Source organism: Cygnus olor, chromosome 1 (genome assembly GCF_009769625.2).
Source record: "Cygnus olor isolate bCygOlo1 chromosome 1, bCygOlo1.pri.v2, whole genome shotgun sequence".
Lineage (NCBI taxonomy): Eukaryota > Metazoa > Chordata > Aves > Anseriformes > Anatidae > Cygnus > Cygnus olor.
The window spans coordinates 146,292,200-146,310,200 of record NC_049169.1 but is presented as its reverse complement, the minus strand read 5'-3'; the positions used below and the strand labels follow the sequence as shown (position 1 = coordinate 146,310,200).

General features: G+C 36.2%; 1 protein-coding gene across 5 annotated transcripts in view; it reads right to left on the bottom strand.

Moving 5' to 3' along the window:
• Positions 1 to 18,001, bottom strand: part of MYO16 (myosin XVI) — a 387,593-nt gene that overhangs the window by 159,572 nt on the left and 210,020 nt on the right. For all 5 annotated transcript variants that reach the window (XM_040536892.1, XM_040536877.1, XM_040536885.1 and 2 more), the window contains 2 exons: positions 10,095 to 10,200; positions 6,617 to 6,734 (listed from right to left, as the gene is read on the bottom strand). In XM_040536892.1, coding sequence (XP_040392826.1) covers positions 6,617 to 6,734; positions 10,095 to 10,200 — 224 coding nt within the window. The remainder of the gene's footprint in view (positions 1 to 6,616; positions 6,735 to 10,094; positions 10,201 to 18,001) is intronic.

The window sequence follows — 18,001 nt, the reverse complement described above, 5'->3', positions numbered from 1 at the left end:
GGTAGCCATCTGAGAATTGGCATCTATTCTAAGCTCCCTCTTCATGGAGAGAGAAAGATGCAAGATGTCGTAGAAAAAACTGCCCGTGCAACTATATCCTCCTTCTCTGTGGGCACTCAAAAATGCTTGGATTAGTAGTTTAGATTGACTACCTAACTTCTAGATGGTTACTACTAGATCACTACGAGATAAATCATATGGTTATCAACAACCTCACTAACCAGTACCTGGGGAGACAGAGACATCTCAGAAGGGCTATGAGAGCTTGCCACATGAAAAGCCACATGAATCAGCATGTCTGTGAAGAAGGGGAAGGAGGAAGAACCTGACCATGATTTGCCTATGGAAATGCTGATTAAAGGATCATACATAACTTCAAACTTCATGTCCACTAAGGTTCGCGAAAGAGGCACAGCACAAAAGCAGAAGTAATATTGGCCACCTAGACCTATTTGCCTACTTTACCAGGTAACAGGCATTTTAGAGGTATATGTGGAGGAGACAGAGAGAGATTCACTTTTTTGGGCTCTTCAGCCCTCCACTGAGTGTACGATACCATGCAGTTCCCAGATGCAGCAGGCTAAAGAAAACAAGGGAAGGCTTAAATGTACCTAGTGGTCAGAGCCCTCTGAGCACCGACCTGACTCCAGTTCCCACTTACATACTGTTTGTAAACTGTATCTCATCACTCTTTAATGTAAAACACTAGCTATGGTGCAAAGACCAGACACAGGTCCCTTCATATACAGCTGAGACCTCCTCAACTCAGATACAGAACATTATGTTGCAGCTTTATGTTTTTCAATCTCCACAACGTGGCAGAGCTTTCACAGGGTCTTAGCATCCTTAAGCGAGCATCCTTATCCTGGAAAAGGTTGTGGAGTTTAGAGGTTAAACTGTACTTCTCAGCAATGGAGGAACTATATTTTTGAAACCCTTTGAGCAGAGAAGGATATTAAACCATAGCTTCCCACAGTCTGGATGATGACCAACTCAACTCATAGTTGTTGCAGATTCAATGACATAAATACAGGTATATGCATCCAGTAGCACAATAGATATGTTCTCTAAATACATACCATTTTTGAGCCACTAACTTTTTTCAATTCTTTTTTGTTTTTCCTTTTTTGAAGCAAACTGGGATTAAGCATAAAATAGCACTGAATTATTCAGTGCAGTCAAAACTGTTGCATTTCTAGGCATATCAAGAAGCACAACTTAAAATGGCTGAGACACTTGAAGTTTGAAGGCGGAGTGGGAGTTTAAAGATTTCTAAAGATGGGGACCATTGAAACTGTATTTTCAAAAACAGTTTTGGACTCAGGCATTAAAGTTTAATGGCATTCCTCAGTGCAACACTGAGCAAAGTTATACAGGTTAGATCTCTGTGTGTCTATCAGAAGCATGGTAGCTGCATTAGCCTAAAGGCTAAGATCAAAGCCAGAATGTCACACTCCTGTCACCAGCTGCTAGTATCCACAGCTAGCTTGGTTATTGCTATACCATCTGTATTTGTCTGGTAATTAGATTTTACTTTTCACTTTCCATTTTTCACCTTCTTATCTTCTGGAGAGCTCTACATCTCTGTCTATACTGTTTAATGAAAAACTGTAAACTTGAAGTTATGTGTATGAGGGAATGTGGACTATGAGAATAGTGTTGAAAACTGCGTAATGTGGAGGGAAATAAAACCAATGAATCCTGAACATATTGTTTTGAGAATGGTCTCACAGGTAAGGGCTGTCCCTGAAATACATATAATCATGCATTGTCTCATGAAGCACTACTTCACACAAGTCAAACCATCCCAGACAGACACCAGTAAAGTAGAGCAGAAGATCAGTTGTAAGCCACCCAGGCTCACTTTTTACCCTTTCTTTTATTTAACAGTACAAGCATGGCCTAACATGTGCTGAGAGACACATTATTCTAGCAACAGAAAAGACAGTAGCACTGACAAAGCTGAGACGTACAGCTGACTTGCTGAACCAAGGAGACCTGAGCTGCCCCATTTAATCATCTTACCAAAAAAAAAAAAAAAAAAAGTAAATTACTGTTATTATGGAGCTTATATTATGAGAAAATATGTATCAGCCAACTAGCCCTCAGTTACTGTACTATGAAAAAAAAGAACCATGCTAGAAGTAAAAGGACATGCTTGGGAAATCATTAAGTTGGTAGCAAGATATGTTTCTGCCTCCAGTAAATTTGCAGCACATTGCAAATTGAAGCAATGCAATCTTAACCTAGGCCCAGGCTGGCCCAGACACACACTTTGATCAGAATCAATCATTACCTGGCTGCCATTTCAACAGGGTAAAACAGGATAGATGAACTTGAAGGATGTCTTCCATCTTTATTCTGCTTGTAACTTACTTCTCTGTAAAACTAACCCTACCATCAATTAACTTGAAAAGAGGCCATTACTAATCTTTAATCACTTTCTTCTGTGCAGAGATGTCCACTAAGGCTTTCATAACTATCACACTCAGGTATTTTTAACCTTCACCAATTAATAAAAACAAGAAAAATTATACTGGAGATCATCTATCCGATTAATTAATACATTTAACTTTAATGATGGGCAACACCACTTATTTAGATGACACAAATTAATTCAGCCCTTTTCAGCTACTTCAAGTCACCCACTTTAATAAGGCTAAATACTGTTCATCTCAGTTAGCATCTCCAGCAATAGGAAGATCTGTTAAGAACTGTCAAGTCTCTGATCAGCGAAAATCAAGCACAGCAACATTTTATTTGAGTTAAAGCAATTCATGAAGAAAACTATCATGGTAATATGGCTTTTCTACAAAGAGAAACATGTTCTTTAATTTATATGTGAAACAAAAGGGAAAAATAATACAGTTCCAGAGCAAATTTTGTCATGTTTGTTCAATGTTAACCGAGCTTACAGGCACAAGGACATTTGTACTTCCTCTAACAGACAAATTGACCTACAGAGCAGTTAGAGTCAGCAAGCAGACCCTGTACGGAAAGTGTGGCCAGTGAAATCTTCCAGCTATGCATTCTCTGAAACTCTCAAAAACCCTTCAGTCCTAAACACAGCAAAAGGTAAAGACAAGACAACATTTCAATGCTGCAGTCTTTCTTAAATAAAAAAAAAAAAAGGAAATTCAAGTCTGAATTTTTTTTTAATTGGTTGAAAATGTTTGTAACAGACACAGCTCAATATGCATTCTGCTTCTTTTTGCAAATCAAGTTAGATCCTTCCATTTTAGTGTAACTTAAAAAACAACAACAACAAAAACCACACCACTTTGCTTTTCAAAATGTGAGGATTAAGAAAAGCAAGGCTGGAAAATTTGGAGAACAAGTATCTCAGGCTTGATTTTCTTTTCCTAACCTTATTTAGACGCTTGAGAAAACTGACAGAAGCCTTGCCTTTCATCTCAGAATTTATATCAACTTACATGAAATACCATTTATCTTCCTTCTTTCTAAATAAAAACAAAATGCATTAATTTTAATTCTAGAAATAGTTATATAATCAGAATGTCACTACTATGCTCTTGATATGAAGTATCAACTACAAAGGATTATGATTTTTTTGGCAGGTCAGTCTTTGAGTTCTGCTAGGTATCAGTTTATTTTAAAAACTTAATTAAACCACTGGTCTGTAGGTTATTCTGAATTTATTCTGATATTTTTCTGAACTTTTTACTAGTTCCCACTGCCTTACCTTATGCAGTCACAACGAACAATGACTTAATCTGGGTTATACTTTCTCTGCTTGTTTGGACTAAAGCAATGAAAAGTACCTGACCACTTATCACCTGAAAACTCTCATTTCAACTCAATACTGAGAAAAAAACTGTCATTAGAAAAAAGTCAGAGGAGACACATAAAACCTCTACAGATGTTTGTACTGGCTTATAGTAGAACCACACTCAAGAGCTCCGCCCCTGTATTCAAATCTTGTGGCAATGAACCAGTTCATAATAAAGACCAAATCAAGCATGTAGATGAAAACTATGGCCAACATTTCTGTTCTGGGGCTATGTTGGACTTCCTGCTACAGGAATAAACCTTATGTGACAAAAGTCAGGCAGAGCATTTCCAGGGCCTAGGCATGAAAGAACTTCAGCACAAACAAAACACTGTCAATAACTTCATCCAGTTCCACTTAAAATGCAAGAAATGCTACTTTCAACTTGTCCTCTATAATAAAAATGTACATATATACTCTGCATGTCTCTTCCTAAGTACATTGTTTTGGATCTCTCCCCTTAAACTCTGTCTGCTAAAGAGTTTAAACAGCCTAAACCCTTCGTTGGAGGCAGCCTAGTGTGACTTGAAGTTTTGTTTACAAATCAGACATATTTAGCCCGGTTTGCCTAAATGAGTTATAAAGTCATATCTCAGCAGAATCAGGTGCTCTACATATTTACACTCTTCATTCATGCTTAAACAGTGCAATACAGTAAACACCACTTCAAATGATCTTTTAAAAAAATACACAGAATCGTTGGGTAGGATTTAAACCAGCCAAAGACAATGTGCCAGATTCTTTTCTCATTTATGGTGGTGTAAATCAGGGACAATTTCATTCAAAAGTTATACTTGGCAGTAGCCTAGAAAAAGTAACATCTACAATGCAAATCAAACAGCACAAACAACTGTAACATACGCATACTTCGAAAAATATACAAAATTTTTTCAGCTGTATCGGAACTTCTCACTCTTGACTTTAAATTTTGGAATTTTGGCTACCTAAATTTTGTTAAAAGTAAATGACTCATTTCCTAAATATTTGGAGGATGGCTGGGCAGATAAGTCATTTGTTTATATTTGTTAATGGACTTTACTCAACCTAGGTTTTCTGCTTTTATACCTATAGTTTCAAAGTGATAAAAGCACAGCATCAGTGTATCAGAAAACTGACATCAGAGCCGGGTTAGCTGCTTCCACATTTACATCCTTCACAGACAAAGGTTGTGAATTAAACTGGCAAGTATAGGTAAATCTGCTTGAAAAATCAGGTCCCTGCAATTTCAAGCAAGGCACCCAAAAATTTTGGGAATACATAACCTTAAGGCTTCTATGCTATCCTCATCTGAGGAACTGAATGACACAGTCTTAGGTCAGTAGTGCTGTGAAAACTAAGCAAGTTATTATTCTGAAATGCTCATACACTGAAATATGTTAACGCAGAACATAGAAAATCCATAGAAAAACTATCATTCTGGTTTTAGAGCAGAATAAAATAGCACAAGTCACTTATGGATCAATGAAAGGAAAACAAACTGTTTAGTAGCAGATCACTCAAGATATATAGTCCAAAGTGGTAACTCCGTTGACTCTATTAAAATATGTACAATAAATAGGATTTTTAAAATGTTAGTTTTAGGGATTGAACATTATTTTTACAGGCTCAATTCCGATGCTATTTAGTCCATTCTGATGTTTACATCCTTTGTTTTACTCAGCCAATAGCTGATTAATGAAAAGAAATCCCACTTTTTAATTCTACATTTTCTTTCTAAATAACCTATCTTTATTGTAAAGCAAAACAGAAAAAAAAAAGTGGTATTGATTTTTCACACAGCAATATTTTCACTGTTATTTGCTAAGGCACAGTGAACTCCCTTGAGAAAATAAATTCTAATTGCCATTATGAAATATTCCCAAATAATTTTTTCAGAAGATCTTCTGAAAGTATAAACATATTAATAATATTTTTTTTTAATAAACAGTTTTGGAAATGTTTATCTAATGGAATCTAAGTTACTTGAAACAAAATTTGTCACCACGCAGCTTCGCCATTCAGAAGGATCAGTGCAAGTAGGAAACTGTGCACAGTTATTTTTGAACTTACTTCTCACTTCAGCACAGAGTAACTTTTTGATGACCTACACGAACCAGAAATGAAAGTGCTCCCAGACTGGCTCTGATGATCAGAATTTTCAGAATCCACTGAAGTTTTGCCCAATATTCATTTTCATCAGTAATGAATTCTTGCTGGGAATTAGCAGACTCCCACTTACAGTAAAAGCAGGCACCAACTCCGCACTATTTTACCTCTAATCAGAATAAACATGGGCATGACTCCTAGTTCCTTCAGAGGTAGCTCAAAGCCATAATTAATAACTTCTCATTTTGGTATTACAGAGTATACCTGTTTTTTTGTTTGCCATAAACTGCTAAGAGTATCACTTGTTTAAGCAATACTTAAAATACCCAAAACCAATACTAGTTATAAATGCAAAAAGTAATCTCTTTGTTTCTTTTATCTGGCAATAAAGAGATACACAGCTGTCACAGTTTGTTAATCTCAGCAATAAGGAGAAATATGATTTCCTGGGCAATGAAAGGGTAATCAGTGGTGGTCAAGGTTTTTTTCTGGTGTTTCTCTGCCACCTGGTGGTTGCACAGAGCAATTCTCTCCCTCCTAACCTAACCACACTACTCTGAGCGAGCTGTGAATTTACATGCTATGAATCTCGTTGCTCTGACGCTCCATAAAGCCCCCTTGCCTCTTTCACACACTTTAAGTCCATTGCTGCCTGCGTGTACGGCACACTGGGACCCCTTGACCTTGCTGTTTACGGGTAATATCTAAATAAAATCAGCAGATGTTTTAAATAATACTTACCTGCAATTAAGGTTTTTTTCTTCTCACAAAACTGTAGCTCAAAATATTTTATAAAACAGCTAGAAAAATCATTCAGGGGTGTCTTAGCATGTCCAAAGGCTTCCAAGACACAGTTTACCTGCAAGAAAATGGTAAAGCAGTAGTAAGAGAGGAAATTTATTTTAACAGGAAGATATTTCAAAAAACATCAGTGAGATTGATTTGAGACCAGTAACTGGAGAGAAAAAAAAAAAAAAGACTACTTTTTTAGCTTGGGATTTAACAAATTCCCTAAAATTTTATTTTCTGTACAGAACTTAAAATAAAATAGCTTGGGGAAAAAAAAAAAAAAAAAAAAAAAAGCACTGTCGGAATAGTGGGAGTTGTAAATGCAACAGGGAAGACAAGGGCTTAGGCATAAGCTGTGCCCTTACAGGTAGTTTAGATACAAGTGATGGAATCACATGCCCACAGCTGGCAAGGTTAACAAAAAGATTAGGATCTCCAAAGGCAGTTATGCTTGAAAGGTTACAGTCAGTTCGCACTGAAAGCAACGAAACAAACTCACAAGGTTTTTATTACGCCAGAAATGACATAAATTATAGGTTTCAAATAGAATTGCTTCAGCATTAAACTCATGAAAAAGTAAGGAAGAAAACAGATTCAGATTTTGTTTGCATCTCTCACTAATGTACTTCCATGTGACATCTTCATTTGTTTTGCAGTTATTTTAAAAAAGCATATTCAAAACTTTAAATGTAATTAAAAAAATATTAAATATGCCCTCTTTCTTCCATGTTCTCTCCGTATTTATCTTTTTTGTGTATAATTAGTTTCTTACACTAAATGAATTCCCTTCAGCACTTTCCTCTCTTGTATCCTGAGAAATTGATTGCAATGTGGCCGCAACACACTGTTGTTCTGCTACAACAGTGGTTTGCTGGAGCTGGACGAACGTAGCTGGGAAGAGACAGGAGGGAAGAGGGCTGTGGAGAGGCACAGCTAACGTGTGGTTCCAACCACAAAAATAGAAGCTCCGAAAATCAGACCCTTCAGAACTATTAATTAAACCAGCTATTTGTGCAGTAGGTGGCAGCAGAAAACCAGTGAGCCTAGTTTTGGTTCCACTCCAGCAGCATTGCGGTTTAAGATGTAATTGCTGAAATTTGGCTAATTCAGCACTCGGTTTGACCAGTGCTGTTTTAGAAACTTCCAATGATGCTATGTATAACTGCAGCAGGCACAAATCCAGGCCATCGTGTTCATTCGAGCACCTTAACAGGCAACTAAATCAGAATCATCACTTGATTCCCCTTGGGTGGGATCTGCTACACCTCCATTCTCTGCCTGAGGTCAGGTGTCCCATCCAAGCTAGTTACAAGGGATCTTTCTATAACAAACATGCAACTCATTTTTCTTAATATGTGATGTTTCTCTTCTACCTGTATTGACTAACAGTCATTGACACGTGTGACTAATTCTATACTATAAAACTAAACAGTTTATTAAACTAAACTCTAACCTCTATGGCAAGTGGCATGAAAAGGTTCACATTCATATATTTTTTGTTTGCAGAATAGGGTGGACATACTGGCACATGCTGTCCTCTAAACTGTTGCCAGAGGACCTGGTGGGGATTTAAACTGTACCAGGAAGCAGGAGACAAGTCGCAGCAGAAACATGAATACCTCTCACACCTCCTAATTCCCACTGCTGCCACATTTGTATCCAAAAACATACCGTTTTCAGTTTCTTATTCAGAAAGTTAATTATTAACTGATTTCTTCTACTCATTATTTAATCTGAACTTTCTGAAAACAAACGGATTTGAAGGATCTGACCTGAATTTTGCAGTTCTAATTCAATAACATCTATGGTCAGATCAGTTCAAAACTACAAGAAAACCAGTGTAGGTAGTAAACTAAAAAACAACACAACAACAAAAAACAGTAGAAATATATATAAACTGAAGGTCTGGCTCATGGGTTCAAAATAAATTAAAAGTGTACAGTCCCTATCACTGCAACATTAATCTTCATAATTTATATTATAAAGAGAAAATAAGCAACAGTATTGTTAACATTGTCAAGTGAAACACAGGTTAAATGTGTCAGTTGAGGAACATACATGAAGCAGGATCACACTGAAAAACACTTTAACATGGAAATTGTATGATTGCATGAAGGAAAGCAAAACTAGTGTTGTTTTTTTTCAGTTGTGTTTTCAGTGTGATCAGGTTTTTTTAATGTCTTCATAATGTCTTCACTGTTTTCTAAAATCCAGCCCAAATCCATAGGACTTTTATTAACTTACTGGCTAGAATGTACTAAATAGGAACTAGTGTATCTATAGTCTTTTCCATATCCCAATAATCCTGATTTGTAGGTTGTATGTTAACATCAGCTATGCTTTGACACTATTTTGTCACCCTTCTGGACTTAATCATGCATAATTCAGGAAGAAAGCAGTGTGTTTTGAATGATGCATGTTACATCATTAAAAAACAAACACAATGAACGAGTCCAGAGTTTTTTAAGGTATCATGCATATGGCAAGTTAAACCTAAAAAAAATTATCTTGGGTTGAACGTAAGTGCTGTAAAGGTGGAAGGATGAGTGAAAGATTTGAAAAAAATATATTTTTTAAAGTATGAAACAATTCAGTAACAACAATGTAGATTGTGTTAAAACATTACATGTAAATCTGCCTCTGAGCTGGGATCTCAGATGAGAAATTTCATCAGCAAAGGCAGTTTTTTGAAAGAATTTGAATTTGCAACCTAGAGTTCAGCATAACTTAGAATGTGAGTCTGAAGCTTTATAGCAGTGTTACCGCTATAACAATAAAACACCAATGAGTTGCAATGTTCAGTCAAATGAAAACTTTACATTTGCAATGTACTAGCATGGAGCCAAATGTATCTGATATGTGAAGCAGGTTCTCATGACTTCACGATATGCACTGAACAAAATTTGGTTCTGCTATGGGAATGAAATATGCAAATATTTCAGAACACTTGCCTATACCGTATTTAGTGTACAAACATTGAGTCACATAATTTCAATCAGCCCTTTCAGTTCTACTGCAACTTTCCAATTCTGTTTCACATAATATTACTCCAGATGACTGAGTGCTTCTTACACTGGCCAAAGAAGCATCATCACAATGAGAAAAATTTATTTATTTACTGAAGACAGTTAGTACACATTTAGGACACAGTACCTTATCACACAAATGGTTCCTATTCACCAAAATTGCACTCCACTTTTTGGTTTCCTCTCAGCACATCAATGTGAGCTTAATCTTGCTCCCATTCAGATCAGTACAGGAAAAAAAACAAACAAACAAACAAAAAAAACTTTACCTTGAATGGAGGTGATAAACCCTTTATGAACTTCAGCATAGCAGATGACTTTTCCCTTCAGCTTTGAATTACTTTGCCTGTCAAAGAAGCCAGATTTTTGTCTTGTTCAACTCAAGTGTTCAGAATGCTACTTACATGTTTTATCTTTGTATCAAAGGTACTTCTGCTGGAGCTGGCTCTACAAGTGAGGTGCTTCACTATCTGTTTGCAGGCTTCGGTCTTCCCAGACCCACTCTCTCCACTGCAAGATAACAGGCAAGGAAGAGATGCAAGAATCATCATTATTTTTACATTTGAGATATTACTTATACTCCCTGCTAGCTCTGTTGGAATGTATTTAAGTTATCTTTTGTCCAGCAAAGGAGTCTGCTTATACTGCCTGGTTCTTTATCCAGACAGGAAAATACTACTGTGGTAATGACAGGAGTCAGAAGAAAAGAAAAAGGTAGAAAGCAGTAGGAAGAACAGAGAGGAAATAAAAGGAAAGAAAAGAAAAGGATGTTTGAAGAGTCAGCTGGCACAGAGCACTTGTGTTAGTAGGGCACGATTTCTTTTTGCTGCCACACAGTCAAGAAGCTGAGGAGATTTCACAAGCTGCCCAGTCTCTGCAGTGCATACTCTGATTTCAGTGATTCTGATTCATTCAATTTCTTGTCAATGATGTGGAATATATATTTCTAACAATGAGAATTTCTGAGGGGGAATATGAACAAAGAAAATGAGTTAATAGACAATTTGATTAAGACAGATGGGAAGAAACAACATAAAAGTGGAGGAATGGGGGAGGGAAGCAAACTCAGTGGTGCATTTTAAGCATGAAGATGGAAAGGATAAAGTAGTGAAGCCTGATTAAGAAATTCATGTAGGAACTTCTTATATGAATTACAATTGTTTTCTTTATAGGCAACTGAACCAAACAAAATTTAATTGATGTTTCTCCTTCATTTATCTGCTTGATCAAATTTAAAAGGCTTTTTCTACAACAGCCAGATTAGATTTTCACCAGTACAATGGCCATGCTGGTTGGTCAGTCTGTTACCTAGTTTATGAAAACGAGAGGGCAGCAAAATATAATATGTCTGGCCACTGCCACACGTATTCACATCTCACTTCAAAGGAGAAAATTAAATAAAGAAAAAAACAAAAGAGGGAAGAAAAAAAAAGGTCTTCATACTCAGGCAGAGCTGGGAACTCTGTGCCACTTATTCTCATTCAGTTCTTATAAGACATAAATGCAGCTCTGGGGGATATCATATTTGTTTGCCTGGTGAGATGTGTTCCTAGGCGTCAAGATGGATTTCTCATTACTGTATATAATGTGTCAAACTGCTTTTAACTATGTCCTGAATGCTTCTGGAACAAGCTGGAGTCTGACCCTGGACTTCAAACTCCTGCTGGCATCAGTAGGAGGTTTGTGGTCCAAGACTGCAAAGGTTTGCAACCCGCATGTAAGTTATGAAAAGACCTCATTTAATAGGCCACAAAGCCATATTTAAACCAGGCCAACAAACTGAAGGTAAACAAATCAGATGAAATCAAGGTCACTGTCCTAGCTAATGTGAAACCAGTATTTCCACAGAATTGACTGGATGCTTCGTAAGTGCACTATACCTTGCACAGATCTTCAGCTTCTGACTTTCTGAAACAATTTGTTTCAAAAGTCAGTGACATTTGATATCACCCTCAAAAATCTGCATGCTTCTCTGCCCTCTGAATCAATGACTTCGCTCTCCAAATGCTAATTGCAACATGCTGCCTCTTTTCCTAAGAAGTAGCATTAGTTTTCTGCCTTAATAATGTCTGTGTCCAAATCGTATGATCTTTTTGCTGTTATCACTAACAGGAAAAGAAAAAAAAGTGAAACAAGGGCATTAGTCCTGCAATACTCATCCCCTAGAGACACTTCATACTCTTGCAAATTACAGACCTTATGCCTGTATTATGCAATGAGCTTTCAGACATATATCAACTGTGTATAAGGGGAGAAAGAATTATGATATTTGATGTGCCTTTGATTGTTTCAAGTATTACAAAGGAGGCATGCAATTTGTAACTAAAAAGAGAAAAATGCCTTCCTAAATGAAGGAACCCAAGTCGTCCCCATAAGTTGCACTCTTAAAGAATTTGTTTCACTTGTATAAAAGAAAAAAAGGTATGTTTTGTTTTCCACTGCAAGCAAACTCCAGCCCAGATAACACAGGACCTGCACAGCAAGGGGAACTTCTGTCTCTTCTTGAATATTTCCTTCCAAGATTGCTATTTTCTAAACTTTGCAGTGAAACAGCTTAAAGATTTGATAACTTTGGATCAACTGTTAATTTTACAGAATAGAAAATTTGTCTAGCAGTGTCACAGGAGCTTATTGTCTAGACTGGTTGCTAGAATACAGTTCAGAGGTGAGAATTCACTAGAAGTTGTCTGCTGAAAGACAGACAGTGTCATGCAGTTGTTCTGCACATTTCAGGGATCTGTCTGTAGTTCTAGTGAAATACAGACTGAAGCACTAAGAAATAAATGCCATGTTAGATAAGATAATTTTTGTTGATATCATTGCAACATTTGAGGCAAGAAATACTTTAACAACAAAAAAGTCATTCAGCAACTTCAAACTTCTCCTTTACTCCACTACCTTTGAGGTGGAGTAAAAAAGTTTGTAATATCCCTTTTGTCTACAATATCTGTGCTTTAACAATTTAATTCTGCTTCTAGAAAAATTCTTCTTCTCTGTTCTAAATAGTTGCACCACTGTGTTGTTCAAAATGTAATTTACAATATGAAGGGTGGTTTGTTTTTTGACTTTTGGTTGGACTGCCTGATTAAGGTAGAAGATAAATTAGCACTGGAGCAGGAAGGCACTTTTCTGCAGTAAAACTTCCATAAAAGTCATTATGAAACAGGCAAAGCAAAGGCAGCTTATTACACAGATAAACAAGGTTAAATCAGGAAATCAGTACAGAGACTGTATTCCAAGGGAAAGGAAACAGAGAATTTGAAATCCTATGCTCACAAAGCTTTGTCACGATTTCTCCTTTGGCTTTCTAGTTTTCCTATATACTACCTGATGGAAGGCCTGCTTCCTATTATTTCTTAAATAACTTTTTTTTTTTTAATAGTACCTTAATTACAACTCTAGTCTCTATATCTTAAAATTAAATGAATAATAAGAAAAAATAAACTCTTTTGAAATAAAACATCTGAAATTGTTATAAAAAAGACCAATTCAAAGTAATAAAATACAAAGGCATGTGAAGCAAGGAACACAAGACGTTCAACAATCAGGGGAACTTGGATTATCATCCAGCTCTTCTGCTACTTCATGCAAGTCTGGCTGGGCCACTGGCACCACTCACACCAGTAAGCTGGAATGTTGGAATGTTTTGTGATGGACATTCATGCATAATGTTTTATGTAACAGGTGATTCATTTTACAAGACTGAGAATTATTTTATTTTTTACATTGTCTCCTTTGTTGCTTGGGGAAAGCCAGTCAACCTTTGGGAGCAGACAAAGCAGAGATCTGACATGTCAGAGGTCCAACAAAAGTGCAGCCTTCTGCTTCCATAAGTTTAATTTCTATCATTATCTCAAGTCAGTCAAGAGACTGCAGCCAAACCTGGCTAAGGATACAATACAGAAATGGTCTGGCCCTGAAGAGCTTCTAGTCTAAACATATCACTACAGACAAGCAGCTGCAGAAAGAAAAACTTTAAAAACAGAAACCAGAAAAACCTGATGGTTGTTGTATGAGTGAGAGAGAACAGGACAGTAACTATGAGCAGCACTGCATACAGTGAGCATAACTGCTTATGTACGAATGACTAGTTCATTGACTGATGTGGATTAGCAGTGCTTTAAGAAAGTTCGTTGGAAAGGACTTCAGTAAGAAATGTCAAATTCCTGGTTCCCAGTTAGTCTTAAACTTGAAATAAATAGTGCTGTAAGACTCCGTCCAGAAACTATGAACCTATTCCGAACACACACATGGGCTGAAAATTTAAGTAGCACTTGAAGGTAAGAAAAGAGAGCCTGGAAGTTTAGCAAGGGTTACAAGACCATAACTTTGTACTTAGGCAGCCAAGTTCCAGCTCAGACAGATTCAGGTACCTTTACCTCTTTTCATTATAATATTTTGCAAAAATGTGGAAGGCAAAAATGACAAGACACAGAAGAACAGTGTCGTTAAGGGTTACACTGCATGCAGAATTCATTAGCAACAATAAAAGAGTACAATAAAAGAGTAATTCATAAATCATTAGTAATGGCCACTAAACTCATGGGAAGTATCTTTCTGTAATTAAACTTTGGCAGAAAACAAAAACAAAACCAGCACTGAACTGAAAAACATTGCTAATAGAAAATAAACTTTACCTCCACAAAATAAAAAAGATACTAAGCTTGATGAAGATGATAGGACTAGCACACATAAGGGGATATTTTCTGAAACTCTTTGCAGTGTCTTTGAAAAGATATTGGGTAACTTGATATATTGAAAATACAGTAATAGTCTTCTATAAATTACTGTGTTGGCTTTTTTTTTTTTAAATAACAAATTCCAAATTTTCCAGAAGAGTTCAGATGAGTTAGACACTGCTATCATTTGGCTCTTCTGTGGCAGCTTATAGTTAAACTAGACATATTTTGAGAATTGCACATGAGAAGTAAAATATTCATACTGGTATGGTATTAATTCTCACTGCTCTTTATCACATCATAACATGGACATTAAAACAACCTCTTCTCATAGTAAAATGTATTACAATAAAACTAAAGAATAATGATGTTTACAAATTCTACTAACAAATTACTTATACTATGAAGTATTGTTATAAGTAAAGTAGAACTAAAATAAATATAGATTATGAGATTTTATTGTATAATCGCATCATGTTTCTCTTGCTAATGACAGCAATAAAAGACAGAAGTGTACCCTCTGTGTACTCTTCCCAGAGTGCTTGTATGCCAAAATGGCATCTCTTGTAGTTATCAAGGAAATTTCATCTTGAGATTTCTGCATATCCACTGTAATCATCTATTTTCACTGGATTTACTACTAATAAAAACAAACAAAACTAGCACCCTTATGACTTGGAGTGGCTATTTTCCTATGTGGCATTCTGATATTCCTCCTTGTGAGACCTCTAACTTGGACAGTCTCAGGCCAACCACTTCAATACCACAGCAGCAGCAAACATCATAGTGGGATTCTAGGAATTATTTAGTCTAAACCAATACCACTACCAAAACCAGCAGGCCCTGCCTTTCCTGCTCTGGCAACTCCTTTCACCTCTATGGGAATTTGGCTTCGGAATGGACTCAGGTTAAAATAGCTCCTCAACCTCACCACCATCCTCCCAAAATTATTTTTCACCAGAGGGCATTTCTCCAGCTCAGTTCACCATGCCACCACCTGAATGTTTGTGTTGACACAAAGGTTGGCATGGAAATGAAGAAATGAGCAGCCAAAGGTATGAGGTGGGCAAAAGCACTCCTAGGCAGCTTATTCCAGTGTAACGTTCTCATGGATCTATGAGACCTTCTCACTTGTTCATCCACTGGCTCCTACCTTCTGACTACTTCCATGAAGTGGCCCTTTTAGCTATGGAGAGCTCTTCTGAGCTTCTCATCATCATTCAGTACATGATTCCACATTAGAGGGAAGTATGTTTTTTTACTTTTAAAATTTGTTTCTAGGCACACTTATTTCAATATATATATAAGCATGGAAATGCATGGAAAAGTATTCACAACTCAGCTTTATAAGTGGGGGTATTTTAAAATTCCAGGCCATATGCCAAGTTTACAGATTTTTTTACTTGGGAATGAGAAGTATACCTGATAAGAAAGGTTGGAGAAAAAGTAAAACACAAAAGCTTGGAGTATTTCAGAACTGCAGAACTACACTTATTTGGCTCTGATATGAAATGAAATAAATCTCAAAAAAAAACCAAAACACACTGTTACTCAAGTGAAGAAATCAAGAAAAAACCTTGGTCACTATAGCACATGCCGTAACAGTCAGATAGTAAGCCCTGCTCCTTGTTGTTTATTAGCACAGGTGTAACCAATGAACTATCTATCTATCCCTCCCAGTGGTAGAAGAACCTTCTCTTGCTGATAGATAACACTGTTTTACAGCTAAAATAGTAAGAGAGTCAAAGTCCATTTAGACCATACACGTGCTCATGCACACATATATATACATGCACATGGGTGACATCAAGGGGGTAGATGAATAAATTGAGAATTACATCACGGATATTTTTCCAATTATTATTTTGTCCGAAAAGCAAAGGAAAATTCTTGTATCACTTTTCCTTTCCAGACATTCATTATTTAGATTCTTCCAATGGAGTAATAATGAGAATGTCCCTCAGTTAAATACAATGAAACCCTGACTAATATTACACATAGAATGATTTTTAATACTCCTCTATGAAATTCTGAAAGATCCCAATTCCTCTCTGTTTTCTCATTTAGAGTTAGCAGAAGAAAAGTAGTTACAAATAACTGTTTCTAGCTACTTCTGTTAAGTTGCAGTTATACTCTTATGCTAAATTAGCAGATACATTCCCTTCATTTTCATAGTGGCCTTCAGATCTAATTGATTACTTTAGGACTGCATAACTATGGATTGCCTTGATGTGATACACAAATATCCTGCCAATTGCTTATGCCATCAGCAAAACACCCTCATGTCACATTCTCCATCAGGTCACTGATTTATATATAATAACCTACAGTGGGCCACGCAGGGATCAAAACAGTGGAGCTTATCAAATTTCTTGACACCCTGATATAAAATCATCAGAAGAAACTATCTGCTACCAAAGCCATTTATTATTAAGTATATTATCCTTTGTATACTACTACACAATACTGAAATTGGCAATTAGCCTTTTTCCTTAAGTCAGTAAATATTGTTTTCTGCTTTCTCTCTGTTTGTACTTATGGGCAACTTCAGAAAGTTATTAATCAATCACCATTGTCCCAAGTGAATACAAAGAGAAAGTTCCTACTTTGAAGAAAATGCTGAAAACAGTGCCTTAGAATATTTCTTGTTTGTATCAAAATGTATTTTACCTAAATAATAGAGTATTTATGAGAGGAGAATATGAACATACAGTAATGATCTTCTGTCTGTATCTCTGCTTAAGTGTCTTTGCTCACTGGATAAATAAGTAACACTTCCATTCTGAGTAGGTTATAAAAAGGTTACCATTTGTTTCAAAAAATCAAGTCAATTCTGCACATAATTGATTTATATTTGTTAGTTTATAAATTTATATACTATGCTTTTATATAAATGAACTACATATACACTATGCTTTTTACAAACAGTGCTTTTAAAAGAAAGAAGACTTAGTATACAGAACTTCAAATACTTGCAGAAGCCTGTATCCACATAAACAGAATGCAGTAAAAATGTCTACATATGAATTTAAGATTGTAGTTATGTGTTCATTTTAACTGTTGTAACTGTGCAACATTATGATTAGCAGCTCTTATTAACTACCTCTAGAATTAGAGGTAGGTCAAGAGCAGTTATAAGTTTTCTCAAATGGATCAGCCTTTATTCCTGGTCAAAATCAACCTTTTCTTTTTTTTCTTCCCATCTCTAAGAAGTTTCACAAACCCTTGTCAGTATTTCAGCCAACATCAACAATCAAACTGATATAATTGAACAAGAAATTACATTGAACAATTACAACAAATTCATCAGACCCTTTGCTTTCAGGTAGGGTGAAGGAAGAAAAGGGAGGGCAGAAGATTAATGGATTTGGGAAGCAAAATTTCCCAAGAGAATTCAAACTTTCACAATAATAAAGCTGGAATATTTGGATGACCCTCTGTTTCACTGGAAATTTTTAATGCATTTATTCCCAATCTTGAATGGATTTATTATTGCAACAACACTGTGAATTAAAGAAATGGTTAAAGTGCTTTTTGAAGATGGAAGGCTAAATAACAAGCTCATGATCATATACAACCTGAGGCTGAGAAGAAGCTCTAATAGAGGTGCACGAATTCAGAGGTTTATAATT